At 35.3% G+C, this 20,910-nt stretch overlaps 1 protein-coding gene across 1 annotated transcript in view; it reads left to right on the top strand.

The window, feature by feature from the left end:
- Positions 1-20,910, top strand: part of LOC141963652 (transcription initiation factor TFIID subunit 4-like) — a 148,148-nt gene that overhangs the window by 78,039 nt on the left and 49,199 nt on the right. The window contains exon 13 of the mRNA XM_074913192.1: positions 445-501. Coding sequence (XP_074769293.1) covers positions 445-501 — 57 coding nt within the window. The remainder of the gene's footprint in view (positions 1-444; positions 502-20,910) is intronic.

Raw genomic sequence — 20,910 nt, 5'->3', positions numbered from 1 at the left:
CTTTACAACTGTTACCTCCACATGCTCTACCAACAGTTGAATAAAAGCTTAGTTGCAAACAGTAAATTATTTTAAAATAAGTGACTGTAAGGAGTTTAAATTTAAAAGTTTGGATAATGGAAAGGGTGTCACTTCTGCTCTCTGATGCTTGAATTTGTGTTAAATAACTGAAATCTAAACCTATGGAAACTTTTGTATTGACAAAAACATGATGCTTCAAAAAAATTTAAATCTAGGGTAGATCTTATTTACAACTGAATATATAACTGTCTTTTGGGTGAGGCCTATGGGTTTGAAATTGCACTTCTGTGACTTTTAAGCATCCCATCTTTGACACCTTGTATCCTGTTCCCCTTTCTTTGCTATTTTTTAACTTACTGCAACAGATGAGGGGTTCTTAAACCATCTGTTAACCTTTTTTCCCCATTTTTTTTAAACATGTAGAGTCGCTCAAGGCAAGAAGACCCAGAGCAAGCTAGACTGAAACAAAAAGCAAAGGAGGTAAGCAGAGCTAGAGATCATTACACTTGACATTTCAAGGCTTGAACATATTAATTTTTTATGCCTTGCTACTTGTATATCGTTAATAAAAATCTGACTAAAAACTTTTTAGGATGTATTTGTTGCTTTGCCTTTGATCTTAATGTTTGCAAACTAATACATTAATACATGTGAAGCCTAAGGAGATTTTATAAGAGAATATTTCCATACATTACATTTTCATTTCCATTTTAGGTAGCTGTAGCTTTTGTTGGGTTGTTGATGACAGCAACACCAGATTTTGGTAGAAAATATATGCCTTTGTCTTTTTGTAAAATATCACTTTCTTAGAAATGTGCTACTTAACAAATTTGTTCTGGTAACAATCTTTCAAGTGATGTTATTGCTAGTTATTTTCTCTACAATGTTGATTCAGTGGACTATTTACTCATCAGTCTAAATTACAGCAATCTAAAAATTATCAAATAATTTCAGATGAAGTTTTGATATTTTATTCTAAGAGTAACAATGTGTGAACTACTGAGTATCTTAATTTGCTGTAAATGAGAGTGGCTGTTCTTTGCTTAAGGCTTAGGATCAGGTTGTAACTTAAATCAATTAGCCTGAAATACCTATCAGTTGAAATTCATTCCTATTTTTAAAAAATAGCAAAATCATTTGCAGCAAACTGATGCTGGTTTTTTAGCCAACTTCTTTGGATATATGTATTAGCTGGTAATAATTATACATTCGAAGGTAATATATACAGAAAAATGCATATAACACGTTCTTTTGTATTGACCTGTTTTTCCTGTTTTGTTTCCCTGTTGGCAGTATTCTATAGTTCCGTTAGCTGTACAGATTTTTTATATATATAACAGTCAAAAAAATCCAAGTACATGGTTGAGTTGTATTTGTCTTTTTTCATTATGCGATTGTGTAGTAAGATTTGCTGAAATGAGTTCTTGTAAACATTAGACCATGCCTTACTGTTTCCAGAGTTGGGTTTGTCAAGCAGGTATTCAAATGAAATAGAGTAATCAAGTTATTTGGCAGGAAAAGACACAGGATTTTAATACTACTTGAGTTTAGTATGTAGCCACTGTATGCAAAGGAAGAATCAGATTTGAGAAAATAATTGATGGCAGGCAAAACTTGCTGCTGAGCTGAGAACTAAAGCTACCATGCTGCTGGAAGTGAAAGCAAGCTAGAAATAAATTCATTTCTTGCTGCCACAATATTTGCATTCATTGTAATTCTGGTTTGGCCATTGGAAACTTGAGGAAGCAAAAGTAAACAACAGAGCTAATAAAACACCGTTTTCTGGTAGTCTGAGTGAAATAGTGGTTCTCTTTAGAGCTGTGATAGAAGACTTGCAGTCTAGCCAGTGTGGTTGCTTTTGGTGTAGCTGCAGGAGTGAGTACTTCTCCCTTGTATGAAAATTCAGGTTGTCCGTATAAGCTGTGTTTCTTACCCACTAGAGGGAGTGACGCTGTGCTGACATGTGAATAAAAGAAAGTGTATGAAATGTATTCTGAGTAATGATAATAGTGGTATTAGTGAAGAGGTAGCAAATATTTTGGTGGTAACCTAATTAAGAGTGCTTAGATCAAACTGGTATGTCATTTTAAAGTAGTGGTGTTCCTGGATATGATAACATGTTTGAGTAAATGCAGAATGAATACTAGGTTTTCTGTTTGAGTGCTACACCCTGTTCTTTTGTACATTAGCCCTGCCTTTTTTCCCACCCTTCTAATGAAAGTGTATAATTTGCTGGCACCATGCCTTTCTCTGAAGTTGAATTTCATTCTACATATTTGAAACCATAAGAAATATAAGCATGTCTCTGTTTTTAGTAATTAGGATTCTAAAGCTCTTTCTTCAACTAGTTTAGAGACTTTCACCTAAAATATTCAAATATATTTAATAAAAACATTCTTTTGCATTAACTTTTGGAAAATGGAATGGGGAAGTGGGACTGGCAAGATTTTTATTTAATATTGTTCATATTTTTTCTGCACTGAATATATGCTGATGTCTCAAATTGTATTGGCACTGCCAAAATAAAAAATAACTGATTTTACAGTATAAAAGGTCAATTAGATAGTGTCTTTGGCATGGTTTTGTTATTTGAAATGAAAAGTTTTGAATCAACTCCTACAAAAATGTGAAAATTTTACTGCCAGCTGGGCTGCTCCTAAATGTGCACATGACCCATTGAGAGAGACGTTGAATTTCTTCCAAGTTTTGTGTAAGCTGATGAATATAATACTGTCAGCTTTGATAATAAGCTGGATTGGAAGCCGTGTTTTCATGATTTCCATGTTTTGAATATTGCCTGAAGACCTTTGTTGCTCAGATATTCTTCTGGGCAGTAATAAAGTGGCTACTAGGTAGTGTTTTACAAAGCATAAAGAGGGCATCTAAGAAGCCTGTAGCATTTTTAGCTTGTGTTGCTTGTTTAATGATATGATTGTCAGATACTTTGTTTTTTCATATTGGCAAAGTAGCTGATAATTTCATTGTTATGTTCTGGAAATGGATAATGTTTCAGACTTCGCAGTGTGCCAGTGTTTGAACAGTGACACTACTTCATTCCTTCTGCGAATGAGGCAGGCTGGAACCATTCTCTTCAAAACTGTGTGTGATCACTGGTTCACTGCCAGATAGAAATGCCCGAATACCTAAACCAAATGTAACCCATACATGAAGTCTGATAAAGAGAACATAGCCCAAGATACTGAGAAAAGTCAGAGGGAGAAAGTGAAATACCAGAAGTAGTAACTTAAAGTCTTTAAGAAAGTGTTTTAAATCTTTTACGAAAAATCTTTTCAAAACATTGAAAAAACTCTAGAAAATAATGTCTTGGAATACAAATAAAGGTACCAACACAAGGATAAATAGGATGAAGAGGAAAGAAAGAAGGTTAGTAAAGAGTATTTGTTCCAAAGCATTCTCCTTTATGGATATTTTGGAGTCTTTCATTCCATAATGCTCTGGATTTCTTCCTAATTTAAAAAGGAGAAAGTTCAGTTTCTTTCACAGAACTTCTACCATTAAGAAGTCCCCTTCTTGCTTATTGGTGGCATCAAGAAAATGTACAGGGAGATCACTGTGTCATTTGAACACATTTAAAAATTAATTTGGGAAGGTGAAGATTATTTTATGTTTTATTCTGTAACTCTGTCTTACTTCATTTATTAGCCAGTCTTCAAACTACTCTGCATATTGTTTAAACCAAACTGGCATAAATCAAGTTTAAAGTGTATTTAAATACTTACCAAAACAAACAGAAGGTCCATCTACATATGGTCTTACTGCAGAGACTAGACATAACAGTCAAGTTTCATTCACACACAGGCTAGCACTGTTTTAGTTAAGTCAGTGCAATCCCACTCTTATTTCAGTTTGATTGACTTATTTTGCTTTAGCATTAACCTGTTTCAAATGGACTTGAGTGAGAGCAGTGGAAGAATGTGCCTGTGGGGGCTGTATTGCTTAAAACTCTCAGTTTACTTTCACACTTTTAAATTGGTACAGCTTTTTGTCAGTGGACATTATATGATTGTTTTAATGGTAAACCTATTTAATAAACTAGTGAAAAATATTTTCCATTGAGACTATTTCAGGGAAGAATGCTGCTCTTCAGCTGTTACTTGTTCCATTGTATTGTGACATAAATTCTGAAATGTTTGACTCTCAGTACAACTTAATGTAAGAAATATCATAATTTGTTAGTTGTGTCTACTTTATATTGTATGATTAAAGCTTTTTAAATCAACTTTTAGAAAATACACTGATTTATGTAGTCTGTTAGAAGCATGGCAAGTCACAAATACAACAAAGAAATTATGAGTTCTCTAATTTCCATTAGAAGGGTTCACTAAATAGGACATAAACCAGGCCATATAACTGATAGCAGGAATAGATCAAGATTAGGGATAATCGAGTCAACACCTAGCAGTTAATAGAAATGATTTAAAAGAAAGGCAGGGAAGGCAAGATCCTAAACATCCTTTCCGTCACAGATTTTTTTTTTTTACATAATCAGTGTCTGTTGCTAAAAATCTTTTAATTTAAAAGTCAAGTAGCTGAGTTTGATCCTGAAAGATTAACTTGGTTAAAATCTTTGTGTCATCACCAACCAAGAATATTGCATAATAATAAAAACTTAAACCAGACACCATAAATGTCTGGGCATGTATCCAGGACCTAGATCAGTTTAGATAACACTCAATTGAGTCTATTCTCAGATGTACTCCTTAACCATGAAAGTGAAATCTCAGACCTGTTGGTATTCATAATAGAAGCATTACCAATTTCAAGGGAAGACAGAAGACAGCCCTTTGCATACCTTTGTCAGCACAGATAGCCTGTCTTTCTAGGACTGGATAAAGTTCTTTAACAGTGATAGATATTTAAGTGGGTTGCTGTTGTGACTGTTACAGTGGTTAGGAACTTCAGGAGTACCCCGCTGTAGCACAAGCAGACAAGGGGCAGGTTTTATCCACGCTCTCAGGAGGAGCTGTATCCACTGCAGCACTGTGGTAACTGTTTTGCTCAGGCACTGTCATCCTCCATGTCTAACACATCTTCTGTAACAAAAGCCTTACTCAGCTAAGTTTAGAGTTTGAACTGTATCCATTTCTGAGTTACATGCGAAAAAATACCAGGACTGTTAGCAGATAGAGTTCTGTAAGAAGCCATAGGATCCTTTTCTTAAAAATAATAATGAAATATGTGCATCATATGATGGTATCTTATATAGCTCTAAAATTGTGTTAGAAATTCTGAATCCCACATAAAAAGGTAACTTGTCTTTAGCAGAATTACAAGAACTCCAGCACCATGTATTTAACAATGAGATTACGAAAATTATTTTACTCTTAACTTGTCACCAAATTAATATTTATCAACTCAATAGGAGTGGTTTCTTTTAAAATATTTAAATAATAGTTTACTGCAGTTATCCCTATTTTCATAAGGCATTAGTGAAAATGAAAAGCAAATGAAAATGGTTTTGTTTCATTTGGTAAATTCATTTATTCACCTTTTTAGCAAAACCAAAGTCCTTAAAGATTGTACTAGTAATGCAGTATTTCGCATGGTGAAAAGTCTGAAGAAGTTTTCTGTTTTATCATGCCTGACATAAAAATATTGATTCAAAAGCAACAATCTTCTCTTAAAAAGGTTTCTTATAAACCATTCCACTGAGAAATGAAGCACTTGGACAGAAATGAGTTTAAATTAAATTGCCACTTAGCTCTCTAACCCATCTGAGGGTCAGTAGATGGGAAGAAGGAAAAGCTAGGAATATGATACCTGAAGTAATGGTAGTGCAGCATTTAGGCAATAATGATTCCTCAGAACTGAGTTGCTTCATAAATAGTTTTCCGCATCAGGTTACCAACGCTATAGCTGGGATGCAGAAGGAATGCAAGTATTTTTGACAATATGTGTAGATAACAGAGTCACTTCATTTATACTCTCCCTTTACCACTGGTCTATACTTTGTACCCAGAAAAATGCTTCAGAAGAATGCTTGACTATTCCCGTATGGTCTAAGTCCATGCGACACTGCCATGGATTTGGCTTTACAGTACAAGATTTTCCTGAAGTTATAAAGTTGTTGCAGTGAATTCAGATGTTAGTATGAAACTTGCATCTCCAGGAGAAGTGGTCCTGTCTGTTATCAGTCAAAAGACTTTCATGAAAATCCTGCTGCGTTACCAAGCTTACTGCTTTTATGTTAATTATATTTTTTCCCTTTTGAGTAGATATTACTTTAGATGTACAGATATATTATGATAACAGTCACAAATTCTGATAACTGGAGTTGATTATGAACTCCTGGGAAGGACAGGAGAGGAAAGGTATTATGTTTGCATATGCAAATACTGCTGCTGAAGAAACAAGATCTGTAATCAGTAAGAAATTTATTGCATATGAATCTCAGTGCGTAGATCTTCAAAATTTCTTATTAAAGACAGTTGGTTTTTCCAAAAACTTTCATGTTTCCAAGGATAAAGTATTCCCCTGCCATGAATTCTACAAGTCCTGAAGAACTAAAGGCAACAGTAGTCTTACTATTCAGCAGAACTTTTTGCATAACTCTTTGTAAAGTTGAAGACCATGACATTTTCAACCTGTTTTCCTGTGTTTAGAGCAGAAGTGATGGCAGTTGTTTGGCTGAAGATGAAGTGTGGTGTTACCCCTGCTGTACAGAGAGTTGGAAAACTGGGTAATTGACAGAAAAAAGCCAGGGGATCAAAGGAATGGCCATAATATTTTCCAACTGAGTCAAATTGTTTAATTCCTGCTTAAGTAAAAAGTATATTAATTAGAGTTGAGTCAAGGGCTAGGTTTTTTTTGTCTTTTCTCTAACCCAAACTTGACCCAAGATTACCTCATTAGTCTAGCAGAAATCTAAATTAAATCCAATCCTGTCCAACATAATAATTTCCTTTTACAAAATAATGTTGGTGGATTTCCATAGTGGCACATGATTTTAGTGTACGTACACTGCCCAGCTCTTCTTTAGTTAACTTGAACACTTATTTTTTTGTGACTATAACCGTTGTCTTTAGCATTCTAAAAGCAAATGCTGGTTTACTGATACATGGGCTAAATACGTGTCCTTTCATAAGAAACTATTTTTATACTTGATATGTCTTTATAATAAAAAGTAAAACCATTCTTTTTATGTTTGTTTATACTTCCTATCTAGAAAACAAATTCTTAGAACCTCGTTTACTCTCTCACTAGAGTTACATAGAAATTTGAATGCATTGTGTGAGAAAGATTATTAGTGTTGTATCAATGTGTTGTGCTACCTCATGAAGACCCATGTCAGATTTGTGAGTCTTTGTTGTACATGGGGTGTTGATAAGCACAGATAAATGAGGTTGCATACCTTGGAGAACGGGGGCTAATGCAAAACAAAATGGGACAGTTGAGGACGACAAGAGAAAACTGGAAAGCAGGCCCTCTAATCAGCCATTGTTCATTGTTTAGCTGATGTCTGGGTCTAGGAAAGGTATTTGAAAGATAGCAGCCTTCAAATTAACACAGCAGCTGCATCATTTCCTTTAGAGTTTGTGTGACAGCTGTATTTGTAGTGACGCAATCTGCTATTTGAGACATTAGCAGCTATGTATGCAAATGAAATACAGTAATTGTCTTACCTTGCTACCAAAACGTTCCCATGTGGCGCTCAGAGGATTTGGGGACATAAACTCTTAAGAGTTGTGTACATTTGTAGAAGTTGGCTTTTCTTTTTGCGATTCTTACTTGTTTTCTCACCTTTCCCAACAAAATTTTAAGTAACTGTGTACTCTAATTTTCAAATACAACTAGTGAGGAAGACTCGAGCCTCATCTTCAAATTAGAGTTGAGCTCTGTTGTGAAATATATTTGGTTTGTGTTCGAATACCTTCATTAGGTAGAGCAGAATTTGTAACAAGTATTCCTCTTCTGGATTTCATTTTTTTAAAAAGCTGAGGAGGAGACAGGGAAGGAGAAATCCATCCCTTTTGTTTACAGCGTCTTCCAGAATGCATACACACTGATGGAGTCCTGCCTAAAAAAAGATTGTCGTAACAAGTAGTCTCTCATGATAAAGCGACAGGACTACTTAAATATGATTTTCCAGAATTTAGGTTTAGAATGGTATAAGCTTTTTGTAAAGAATTTCTGAAGCTGACTTCGCCTTTCTAAATCTCACCAAGATACTCCGACAGGAATTTGCTCTTGTAAAATGAATTCTGTGGTGGTGATATGTGACTTTTCCACCACAGGAAAGTAACAGTAGTAGACTTTTCATGGCCTCAGATCCCCTGCAGTTTTCCTTCCTGTCTGTAGGAGTAACCAGTGCTACTGCTTTTGGATTTTGAGGCACTGGTAAACAAGTGGAGGGTGTCAGCCCCCTTTTTCTAATCACTTTTGGCTGCCCAGACAACAGAACTTGGTGAAGAGATTAAGGGAACTGTTTTCTTCCAGTTTTGCGGTGTGAGATTTTTGATAAGGATGGTTTGGCTTTGTCTCTCCTGAGTGCCTGACAATTGCATCCAGAGGTTCCAAGAGAGGCAGTGAAGAATCTGTGCAATGGTACTTCCTTTTCCAAAAGAGTTTTAAAATTCTTTTTATATATCTAAATATATAGAGGTATAGATATATGTATCAGATAAATTGGTGCAAGGAAGATGTCAGCACTGAATCTCCGGTTCTCCTTCTGCCTCAGTGGTTATTTTCTCTGAATATGGGTCTTCCTCAGGTAGAAACAACCCCGTGCTTAATTTGTCACTCTGACAGAGCTGGAAAAAAAATGAAGAAAAAAAATATTTCATTTGGAGCAAGCCGTGAATGGGGAAGAAAATCATATATAACTGTTTTATCTGAACACTGTAACAGATTTACTTCCCTGCTGATCTGGCGAAATAATAGCGCTTTAGACTTTAGAATACGATTGCCTATTTAATAAGTAGAGGGCAGCAAATGTCAGCTGTGTCTGCTTGTCAGAAACTGAGGAGGTTGCTTGGACAACAATCTAAATTATTATTTAGATGTTTTGGTCCCTTAGTCAAGCCTGCTCTACTATATAGAAGCTTGCAAGGAGAGGTCAAGGTGTACTTAGGCTTCAGCCTGCAGGGCAAGTTTTCCCCCATCCTCTGTATGCACATTGGTTTCTTACTCCAAAATAAACCTGAATGAGAGCTTTAATTCTGCCGCTGAGCTAACATGTTTGTAAGCCCTGTTTGGCAGCCTCCGAGCGCCCGAGGCAGCACACAGCTGCCAGCTTTCATCTGCCCCCAGTTCCTCCGGGCGCTCCGCGTCACATGAGAGAACCTACGGGGATTGAGACGCACCTACTAAATCTTCTGTTCCCCTGCCCACTCAGTCTGGGTGCTGCACATTGCACCGGCAGCGGGCAGCTGGCCATCAGCAATCAGCTGCACACCTCCTGCTGACAAATCTTCCGTCTCTTCTTTGTGCAAGACCCACATACAAAGACCTGCCTGTGGTCCCCACATCTACTTCACGGCTGTGGCTGGAAGGGTGTTTGCATGTTCTGTCATCTTACAATGGCAGGACCGCGTTTGAAATGCATACATTTCGTAGAACATGCTGCATTTCATAAAATCTGTGATCTGTTTCTAGACTGTTAGTGGAAGATGAAAGAGTTCATGGGAGCAGAGTTAAAGTTGGAACCATAGTAGTAAAATTTTTAAAAGTAATTTAAAACTTCCTTGCCAGCACATTTTTGAGAGTTGAAATATGTGCATGCAATATTTTTGTGTATCTCCAAGTAATTTATAAAATATACAAGACATTAATCTTCACAGATCTCTTGAAGACTTTTATTTAGCAGATTGTAAAATGAGATACAAAGAAATAATCTGATTCTGTAAATCTGCTTTGTAAAAGTAGATTATAATTTTCCTACAAGGTTCATCAGCATCTCCTGTCTGTTTGTGCTGGGATGTGACAATTTATGTACTTGTCTATGTATTTATTGTGGAGAATGTGAGCATTAGCTTTGTTGTCATTTTCAGGTAATTTATTGTGGTAGAGTTTTAAGGAGTATTTAATACAGTTGACAGTAGGGTAGAAAGTGTCAGTTTTGACTTAGTAAATACTAAACATTTCTGTCTGGAGCTAGGTTATATACATACTCTTCTAAAATACAAGCCAGGTGGCTAGTCAGTAACCTGTAGAGGTCATGAAAGGTGTGTTAGCATCTATTTCATATTTTTAGTTTAGTCTTGTCATTAAAAAATACCTTTGTGTCAGCCTGCGAAAGTCTCCCAGTAGTTACATAATCTTAGTTAAATAATGAGATACTGCTCAACATACCCTGAAAAAGTATTTCCCCTTTAGTAATAATCATTTTTAAAATAAATAAAATGTACTCTTGCCATTCACAATGTAAACAGGATGATTTTCCCTCAAGTTTATGTTTACTAAAAGTGGATATGATTATCTCGAAAATGTAAACACTTGAAAGGCATTACTTCATTTTTAACGTTACTAGGCAGTTGAGTAATGATTTGTAAGACTTTTGTTTTCCCTTACTGTTGAAAAATGTTGCTGAATGGGTGGGTATCTTCTGGTTTTCCCTGGAAATGGTCAGAAAGATGTTAATGTGATTTTCTGGATTGGGAAAGTATGTTATGTATTTGTGCTGACAAGTGTCTGTACACTGAGGTGTTACAGCTTCCTTAAAACTGATATCTCGGTATCTGTAGGATTGAAGTGAAGCGAATTGAAAACAGTATGATGCAATTACAGTTCATAGGTTTATTGACTCTGCACAGCCATGCGAAAATCTAAATAAGCAATCTGAAGTACAGAGTAGGCTTCCTTACACTTCTGTGTCCTTTCCCTTCGTAACTAGTAAATCTATTTATATTCAGAACACGCGTTTATACTCTTGAAGCAGAAATAACACCGTGTAGATTTCTGAAGATTTCTCTTAATCTTGGTTTTTGACATATTATCAGGTTTTTAAAGAGATTTTTCACCCTATATGACCAAAAGCCATATTCACATGTTAAGGTGCATGAAAATCTATTCATTTCTCAAAATGTAAGAATTAAAGAAAAGCAAATCTATCCTTGAAGAAGTGCTCTATCTGGCGAACATGTCAGACAAGTCAAGTAAGCTTTAGGAAGGTGTCAAATATACAAACCAGGAAATTGGACTGGACATAAAAAGCTGAACTTGGGTATCAATTGTGTACAGGAAGATAACAGAGAGGGAGAATGTTTACTTTACTAGAAACATAATAGACATGAGATTGGTGAGGACAAAGCACATTTTTGTGAGAAATTAGATAATTTTGTCTCTCTTCAAAATCTGTGTTTAAATTCTGGAAAATTTTTATATATATTTTCACAAGGAGCCCTTAGTCTTAAGCCAGCCCAGCACTTTGTGGGTCTAATGGACATCTCTTGCCTCTGGGGAGATGAGATAGGCTCCCTAGTATAGGGTACCTGTAGAATATATAGGGATATCTGCTGTGTCTTACTATGACAGGTAATAATTAAGAAGGCTATTGAATATACATTATTACTTCACTGTATATACTGCTGATTAATGAAGTAAAACACTTTTAGCTTCTTGTTTTGAGGAAGAATAAATTCAGTATTCAACAAAATTGTTCTCTATTTTAATAATGCTCTGGCATTAGCAGTTACCAATTTTTCCTCCTTCAGCAATATGTTCAGGGAATCCATTGTTCACTAGGGTGTATCAGAAAACATAAATACAGGATGACTTTTTTAGTCTGTAAGAATATAAATTGTTTGCATTTTTTAGCTATTTTGCCATTTTAATGATCTAGGTGACCACAAGGTAGAGTGATACAGACCTCCAGTTTGCATGGAAAACATCTAAAGAACATGCAGCTACACTAGCTAACCCTAGAAACTTCTCTAATCTAGTCTCAGGTTGAAAACTTGTATCTTATTTTAGGATGAAGAAGTCAAAAAATGCTCTGGATTGTACTAGAGATGTCATTTCTCAGACAAGAAAGGTAACTTGAGGTCATGAGAGGCTGGCATAGTTTTCTGAGACCACTTAATCCCAATTCTGTCAAGTAATTTACACAGAGGTAAAATACACTTCACTATTGAGCTAAACTTTTGTGTGTGTTGCGTGTAGTCATGGTGCTCAGTAGAAGGTGCTGGATTTCAGTAATATGTGATGGTGTTCTGCTCTAATTTTTTGATGTTTTGGATATAGGGCAATTACACATATTTAAATATTTTGTACATTGTTATGTTTTCTAAAATGCATATATTTCTTAAATTTGTCAAATGATGTTTCTGTGAACATTGCAATATATGATGATTTACATGATCTGCTCAGCTATACAAAAGAAAAAATTTATAAACGTACATTTCATAAATATCCTCAGATAATTTTAACTGAGGTATTAAAAATAATTCCTGAGTCAAAAATGCTCATCTGTCCATGTGTCTATGTGTCGAGATTATTTCTGGAACATAGTGAAATTTGAAAAACAACCTCCCCAAATCTGATGGAGAAGGAAATGTCTGCCTTAGCAGGCATGCTAACATTTGGGAATGCTGAGAACATGTGGTAGACTATGTGGAAAAATGAGAATGATCTGACTGTTTTGTCTCGGGGATTTTTATTTTTGCCCTGTTTGTCTCTTAGTGCATTTTTGCTCCTGTCACTTTTTAAATGCGTATTCCTCATATATAAAATATTAGAAATTGAAGTCTTCTCTGTCACCACTGTTGTAACTCTGGACTAACTCTGTTGACAACAGTAGCAGTATTCAAAACAAAGAGAATTTATCCCTCTGGTATTAATCTCAAATCAAAACATGTCCTGTGGACAATTATGATTTATTGTTATCAGCTGCATTTAATGTTTTTACTTAAATGCAAAATATTTTTATAATTATGTATATAAAATAATCGGTGTTTAAGTACACCATTTATTTGAAAATCAGCTCAAAATTTTGTGATTTTGCATTAATTTCTGGGTTTGTATATTTAGCATATATTTCCAATCTCCTCATTTGATTTTATTTAAGCTGCAAAGAAGAATGTAAAGCTTTTTAATGCACCAAATCTGTTTTCTCTTTGCAGTAGTTTCACATTTAATTACAGCTGTCTTTGATAATAAATTGTATGCCAGAGTTTGTAATATATTTTATAAAGCGAAGTCCTTTGGTGAGTTGGTTACTGAAACAATAAGCATTTGTGACAGGTTGTTTGCTGAATACTTCCTCTGTGCATATGGCAGATCATAGTTCAGTTGTTAGCAGATTATCCATTGTGCCTTGATGTTAAAAGAGGATACTTTTCAGCCTGTGTTTAAAGCTGTTCCGCACTGTCCTATGTTATGTTGAGTGGGATCTAAGTTAAGGGAAGTTCACATATACTAAGAGGGAAAAAAAAAAATTAACACAGAAAATAGCTTATAATGATTTTAGCTTTCTGCTCATGATCACTGATAGTATTTATTGTGAATTTTCCCACTGAATTTAAAACTGCTTTGAAACAGTCAGCTCTATAATAGAATATCATTAAATATTCTTTGAATTTATAGCCAAAAAGCCCCCTTTAAAGACATGTAGAACCATTATTACTTAGGGGCCAGCATTTTAGTCCCATATTTTTAGAACTGGAGTAGTCAGAAAAGTGAGGGGTTTTTAGATATCAGTATTTTGAACATCAATTTTAGAACATAAGGAAATTTCACCCAATTATAAGAGGAAAGTCAGAAATAGGTGTTTTCAAGATTGTGAGCGAGAGGAACCTGTAATGAGGGGATAATCTGTAGATTTTCTCACTTGTAATGTGCCAAGAAATAGAGAGCAAAGAATATAGTGGATTTTTTCTGTGAAAAAAATATATTCTGCTGTTGGTGATGCACATTTTAGACTTCTGATATTTTAAAGGATCGTTAAGATCTTCAATTTTCAATAAATTGAAAATAAATTGAACCCTCGTGTTGTTTTGGGGAGGGAAAGAGTATTTGGGGGAAAAGAAGAAGGAAGAGTGAAAGATTTAAAATATTTTATTTGAAAAGATGAATGTGAGGAGGTACATTTTAGATCATCTTATTTCCTTTTTAATGCAAATCTGATTCTTTGATTATTCACTTTTATTATTAATTTATTTATCCTTATACAAAAGTTAGAAATTATTACATATCGGGTATGTAGGCATTTTTATAATGCAATAATAGTAGTGCAACTATTGCACTCATTTCATCTATTGGTGAAAAAGGATTTCAGGAAAAATAATTTTGAATAGAATTAATTAAGGAATTCTTAAAGTGCTAAGCTTAATGCAACTGCAGTTCTTTAAAGCAGAAAAACAAGAGAGAAAACAAATAACACCCCTTAAGCAGATGCTTATTCATGTAGGATAACTACTCTTTGATTTTGGAGAGGTGGTGTGACTTGCGGTTGGAAACCTTGATTTATTGTGTCGTTATTTATATCTGCAATAAATGAGGAATAAGCATAAAACATGAAAAGGAAAATTAGGTATTATGCTAGTTCTCTTTCTGTATTTTATTTACATGAAATATGCATTTTTTTAATGGTGTGTTGCTGTGCCTTTTGTTGACCATATCTGTACGCCAGGTCTGTCTGCTTGTTTCCATTGGCTTGTCATGTTCACTAATTAGGGAACTGCTGCATGATTCACCTTGTTAATTAGAGGGACTTGCACACAAAGGCCCTTCGGGCAGTGCGAAAGAAGAGCCTAGCACTAGTGCCCTGAGAAAGCTACAGCCTGTGAAGTAATTCTTCTCATCTACCTTCTATTTTTTATTTAAAATGAATAAATCATTGAGATTTTCCTTGTGGAGTGAGAATGCAAGAATTCACATCTTTGTAAGATGTAAATTATATGTGATCAATAGAAGGGGATGACTACTGTATTGTACTTACAAGATTCCCTAATTTACTACTTGTCAGTGTATGAAAAATTGCTTGAAATATTTTGTCCTCACACTGTGGTATGTTGTTCCCTTGATCTGTAGAAGAAACGAGTGGTAGCGGTTTTGCTATAGTTAAATCTAAAATAGGAAAGATGTAGATTATTTAAATTTCAAGCTTGTTTTGCATCCCCAGTGGAACTTCCATTTTGCAAGTGAACCCCCAGCACTACCCCCACAACTTTTAAGGGGGAGAAGAAGGTGGGCGTCTGGCTATTTTTGTTCCCGATACCGCTCTGCCTCAAATCTCACTTTTGAAGAGAGTAGCATACTTGCTATATTGTGTATTCTTAGTTGAATATAGTTTCAGAATAGATTAAAATTGTTTTTGTCATGTCACTTAGACTTGATCAAACCACAATCCAGACTGCAAAAAAGGATATTGCGTTAAAAGTGCACAACCAGTCTCTACACTACACATTTCCCATCTGTTTATGACACTTCAGAAATTAACTTCAATGCCATTTGCTCTAACTATTTGATTAAAATTACTTATTACAGCCAAATGATTTTTAGTAGATTGCTACATTTGCCTCATTTCCTCAAATGAGCCTGGCAGTTTCAAGATGCAGATTTCCCATAAGAATGCTAGAGGACTGGTATCAAAATCTGGGCATTTTCTTTTGGAATAATCTAGTTACTAAAGCCTCTTATCAGAATTTCTGATTAACTAGTATTTTAAATGCACTTAAAATTTCTGCTATTCAGAAATTTTGTGGTAATGGCATATAAGCAGAAAAATTTTGCCAAAAAATAGAAATATTTATTTTGAAAAAAATGGGAAAAATGTTTCAGGCTGACTTGAAATTTTATGGTATGACATACTGTCGTTCTTCATTACACAAAGCTGAGATCTTCCTACGTACTTCAGTCTTCTGTTGACTCCAATGATATACTAACCAAAAACATACTTTCCCCATGTTTTTGGTACAGTTCTAGTGTACCAGTGTATGCTAGAGATGGAATAGAAAGAAAAGTAACAAAAGGCCATGCTGTGCTATTGAAACTTGTGATGCATGAAGAACATCACATCAATAAAATTCTTGGTTCGGGTCTCATAGTACTTATGCAAAGTTGTAGTGTCCATGGAAAGTTTTCACTAAGTAGCTGTTGTATTACTCTGACACAATGAAATATTCTTTAAAGGATGTTTTTAAAAATGTTTATTTCAGAGATACTTCACCATCTGAAAAATAGAGCAGTGGATTCATGTTCTAGTACGAGCTTTTAACACTGTGTTACAGTGGGCAGCATAGCCTCTGGGAGTTACTGCATGCATTCCAGCTGCAAGCGTGGGGAGCTAATAGAAAGCTTGGTTGTGAGGTTCATCTGACCCTCATAATTTCCAGTGCATGATTTAAAAAAAAAAAAAACAAACAGCAAAGTCTATTTCCTCTCTTCTCTTAGTTGAGTTAGCTCCCGTTATTCCAGTGTTTTTATCAGACCTCCCTAACTAAAGCTGCTCTTTGTAACTCTAGTCCATAACTCTAGACAGAACCATCATTCATACAGGTTTTCACTGAATTTTATATTCCCTAATCTTCATTAAAGCATCAGTTTCAGAGCCCTCATATTGTGTCTCACTTCAAGGAGAAAGGAGAACATCCTAGAAATCTTGGGAGGTTAGTAAAACCCTCACTTAGATTAACAAAGAGCCTGGGAAAACTAGTCTTTTTCACCAGTGTTCCAAGAGTGAGCATATTCCTCTGTCCTGTGCACGTGAATTCAGGAGCCTTTGAGTAAGGCATCAAGCTTTTTGACTGGTATTCTTACCAGTCATATTTATACTGTATGAGTATGTCTCACTTCCGCTGAAGAACAGGTTGTGAAGATTTGTAATTGTCCATTGTTGCATTGCTCCATAATAAAATTAAGACTAATAACAAAAAATAAACTAACAGATCTTAGGGAAATTTTTTCAGAACTTTTTTAGATCTTACTCCAAGTAACTTACTGGCGTCTCAAAAAGTTGCCAGCCCTAGTAATGCTGATCCTGGCAGTTGTCTGTGCCTCAGACCCTTTGCTCAAATGACTCAGCAGATCTACCAAACTTCTACCGAGCTTTTGCCTCAGCAAATCTACCGAACACCATTATGGGATCTAACAAGTATCAGGACTTAAAATAGGGATGTGGCCAGCTTAGTATAGAAGAGTCTGGGACTGGAGCTACTGGAGATAAGTTGTTTGAGGAATAATATAACCAAAACAAGACAAAATGTGCTGGAGCTCCAGTAACAGATTTTAAGTAATGAAGAAATGTAATAATTAAGGTAACTGGAAAGTCAAAACCCCCCGTTGTTGTAGAACTCTTTCAGAGGAATTTGAGGGATATTGTTCTAAATAAAAGTACTTATTATACCTGGTATTGCTATAGATGGGAATATGTAGCTTAAGAGATAGTTGGACAGTTGCACAAATAAATGGTTTTAAGTTAAACTAAAATAGTGCGTTGTATCTGAAGAATCAAAAAGGCAACAAACCAAGAATATACAGAAATAACAAAAAGAAGTTCATAGGTACCCATAAAAAGCATCAGTTGATTAAAGGGACTAGTGGGATAAGAACTTCAAACTATTTGGGGAATAAAATAGTACTAGAGACAAAGTATACTGAAAAATTACAGGGCTTTTAAAAATCACTCTCAAAATTCTTCATGCATTTGACTTTTAATTGTAAGCTATGAGTAAGCTTTTTAGGAGACTTTCAAGAAAATTAAACCTATGAGTATGAATATATATATGAATCAGTTCAGACAGTATGTGGTCTTGAGTAGTAAGGAGATAAAATTGTAGTGTTAATGATAATTATTTTTAAAATCACATTTAACTAGCTAATGTACATGACTGGAGAAAGTTACACTTAAAGCTTTTTTTCAGGGAAAAATAAAAAGGAAAGGCAGGATGCACCTGGCATTTTCTGTATCAGAAGTTTGACATACATTGTGTTGAAAGTAATAAGGGAAATGTTAATGGAAAATTTGAGTAAATTTCTAAAACATAATGAAATTAGATTTAATAAACACAAATGTCTTTTGTAGGAAAGACACTTGGTCAAAAGTACCCCAGTTAAGGTTCCAGAACTGTATTCAGATGCTCGTTATTTTGAGAAATATTCATCTTGGGGGCTGAAATGTTCCTGGCTTAGTCTTTGCCCAGGGTGATTTATTTCAAACACTATGCCATAATTGTTGACTGTTGTTAAAAGTGTGTGGGAAAGGAGGAAAAAAAAAAAAAAAGAAAAAAGAAAAACCCAACATACACATCCCTTTTTCAGTAAAGTAAAATCTTGATCTGTTTCAAATATGTGTGCAGCCATTGCAAGTGATAACTGGAGCTTTTACTGAGTTGTGGGAGAACACTTGTGGAGAAGTAGCGTCCAGCTTTATACTGAAGAAAATTAGGTATAATTTGGCAGAGTTGTGGATGGTTTACAATTCACAGAATGTGTTCAGTGTATGATTTGCTATTACACATGCAAAACTGCTCTGGTATTGCATTATTGCAGTGACACTTCTAAACTTTAGCTACTTTGGAGCAGTTTCTCATGAGCCAGCATGCTATTTTTGTGGGAGTTCTGCTGACCTTTAGAGACTTCGGTAATAAAAAAAAGAGGCAGGAGCAGAGCATGGGCATTCTGAAGACATTATCTGTTTTTCAAGACGCTCTCTGAAGTTCACTGATGTACTGATCCTTCTTGATCATTGTCCTGGACTTGTTGCGGTTACTGCCAGCATTTTTAATGAGTTTCATTTTTTTAATTGCACCTTCTATTGTGGACATCTTAGGACATGTGTAATGTTTCCACATTTCAGGCTCTCCTCAGAAAAGAAGATGTTTTTCCACAGGGTGTAATCACTGTCTGAGACTGATAGATACATGTTGCAGAACCATCAATTAAGACAAGCTTTGCACAGCATATGACCCTGTTATCAGGAATTAAACCATCCGTCGCAAACAGAATTAGGAGGGATCTCCACTGATGCCTATTGGCTAGAAATCAATGTTTAAATCATTGTTTATATGATCTTGCTTTCATCAAACATTTCTGCTATTTAGCGTTCTCTGTTGCCAATTTCCTGTTCGGTGTTCATTCCTGGCTGTCTTCATTCTTGATTGCAGTTTACTGCCTGTCAATATTGATAGTTTCTGTTGTGCTGTTAGCCTCTTCTCTTTTCTTCTTAGGTGGTATTTCTGAGCTGTGTTGGGAATTGCAAGTAGCCAAAATCTAGGTCTTTGTGGGCTGAGTTCCTGTGACTACAGAAACTTACTCTCACAACTCAGCTTCTGTTCCCTTATCAAATCCTATATTGACAGTATTTAAACATACTTGACTACTTCCTCAAGCTCTTTATTCTTCTTTGTCTTCACAATCATCTCTGTCTCTCTCTGTCACCGGGTTATTTTCCTTCCAGGCCAAACCCATCCAATTTCTGCCTGTAGGTAGAGAAATGCTTCCTTGACCTTTCTCTCTCATGTGTTGCCACTCCCTCTTCTCCCTCCTATTTTAGAAGATATTTATATGTAGACTTGAATTGTTAAGCGTTCCAGTCATCTTTACTTTCTGATCATACTGAAGGAAATTTCTCTTAGTGCAGTCCTTAGCAGCTACAGCTCAGGCCCATATTTCATCTACATCTCTGCTTTAAACAAAACTAATTTCAGTTTGCTTAGGTTTTGCCCTCCATTTGGAGCACAGTTCGCCTTCTTTCCAAGATTCCTTTTGCTTATGGTTTTGAACAACTCCTGTCCTTCTGATGAATAGTGCAGTGCCTAATTTGTTGTTTGACATTGCATTTTCCTGTGGATTTAGGTGAGCAAGTGAGATGCACTGGGATGTTTGCATAGCTTATGTTAACAGACTTTTGTGCTCACTGCAGAGGAAGAATCCTCTCTTGACAGTCCAGGTTACAGCCACTGATAGGCCATTTAGTTTTATGCATTGGAGAAGGTGTTTGACTTGAGACCTGTAGGTGTTCATACCAAGTATTCAGCATTTGTTTTACAGTTGTCTTTCCAGACCAAATTCATACCTTCAAGAAATCTTGAATTTATTCCTTTAGCCATCACTTCCTTGAATTTACTCTTGGTTTAGTTGATCTTGTAAAAACGTGGAAAACAGTCTTCACTCTTCTCTGTGGTTATTGTACTACTAGTTAGAGTAATGGATGGGGGATTTAGTTCTTAGAGAAATCTTGAAAATGAAACCATATTCATTTGTGAAACAAGTGTTTTTTTCCAGTTGTGTGGAGTGCCACAACTACTGATGGAAGAAGAAATCCAAGAAGAAAAAAAATTCACTGAACATATATTCACACCGTATATTTATTTGTTAGTATCAGTGACTGTTCTCACAATGACTTGTAGTTAGAAAAGGCTTGAAGTGGAAAAGACTTAGAGTAAATGCTTAATTTCTGTTGCATAATTATTTACAAAGCATGCCATGAGTAAGTGCATTCTTGGTTTTTGGAAGTTATTAAATCTAGATTTTAAGATCTAATGTTGATACTTCAGATAGACATATGGCTGTCTTCCTTGTGGCATATGGCTCGTGGCACTTCTTTCTGAAATACCTAAATGTATCATAACAAATAATGATCTAAGGAAAACTAAAATTTTAGAACCTCTATTGTTAGCTTTACTTTATTAAAGTAGTAGTGTTCTTTCAGTAATTTTAATGTTATGCCACCATCACAAAGAAGAAAATTTCATTACGTGAAATAATATTTGTGCTTAATTCTTACACTGTACTTTTCATCAAAGGGATCTCTATGTTAAAGTTGTCATTAAGTAATTAAATACCTCTCAGTGATAAAATGGCATGCTAAAAATAAATTGGGATCAGATAAAGAGCAAGGAACAGCATCTCATTTGTATGCATTTTTCTTGTATAATGTATAGGAATATTTGTGGGTTAGATAAATATTTTGACTTTCAAAAAAGTTAATTG

Source organism: Athene noctua, chromosome 9, assembly GCF_965140245.1.
Source record: "Athene noctua chromosome 9, bAthNoc1.hap1.1, whole genome shotgun sequence".
Classification (NCBI taxonomy): Eukaryota; Metazoa; Chordata; class Aves; order Strigiformes; family Strigidae; genus Athene; species Athene noctua.
This window is presented reverse-complemented; position numbering and strand designations above follow the sequence as displayed.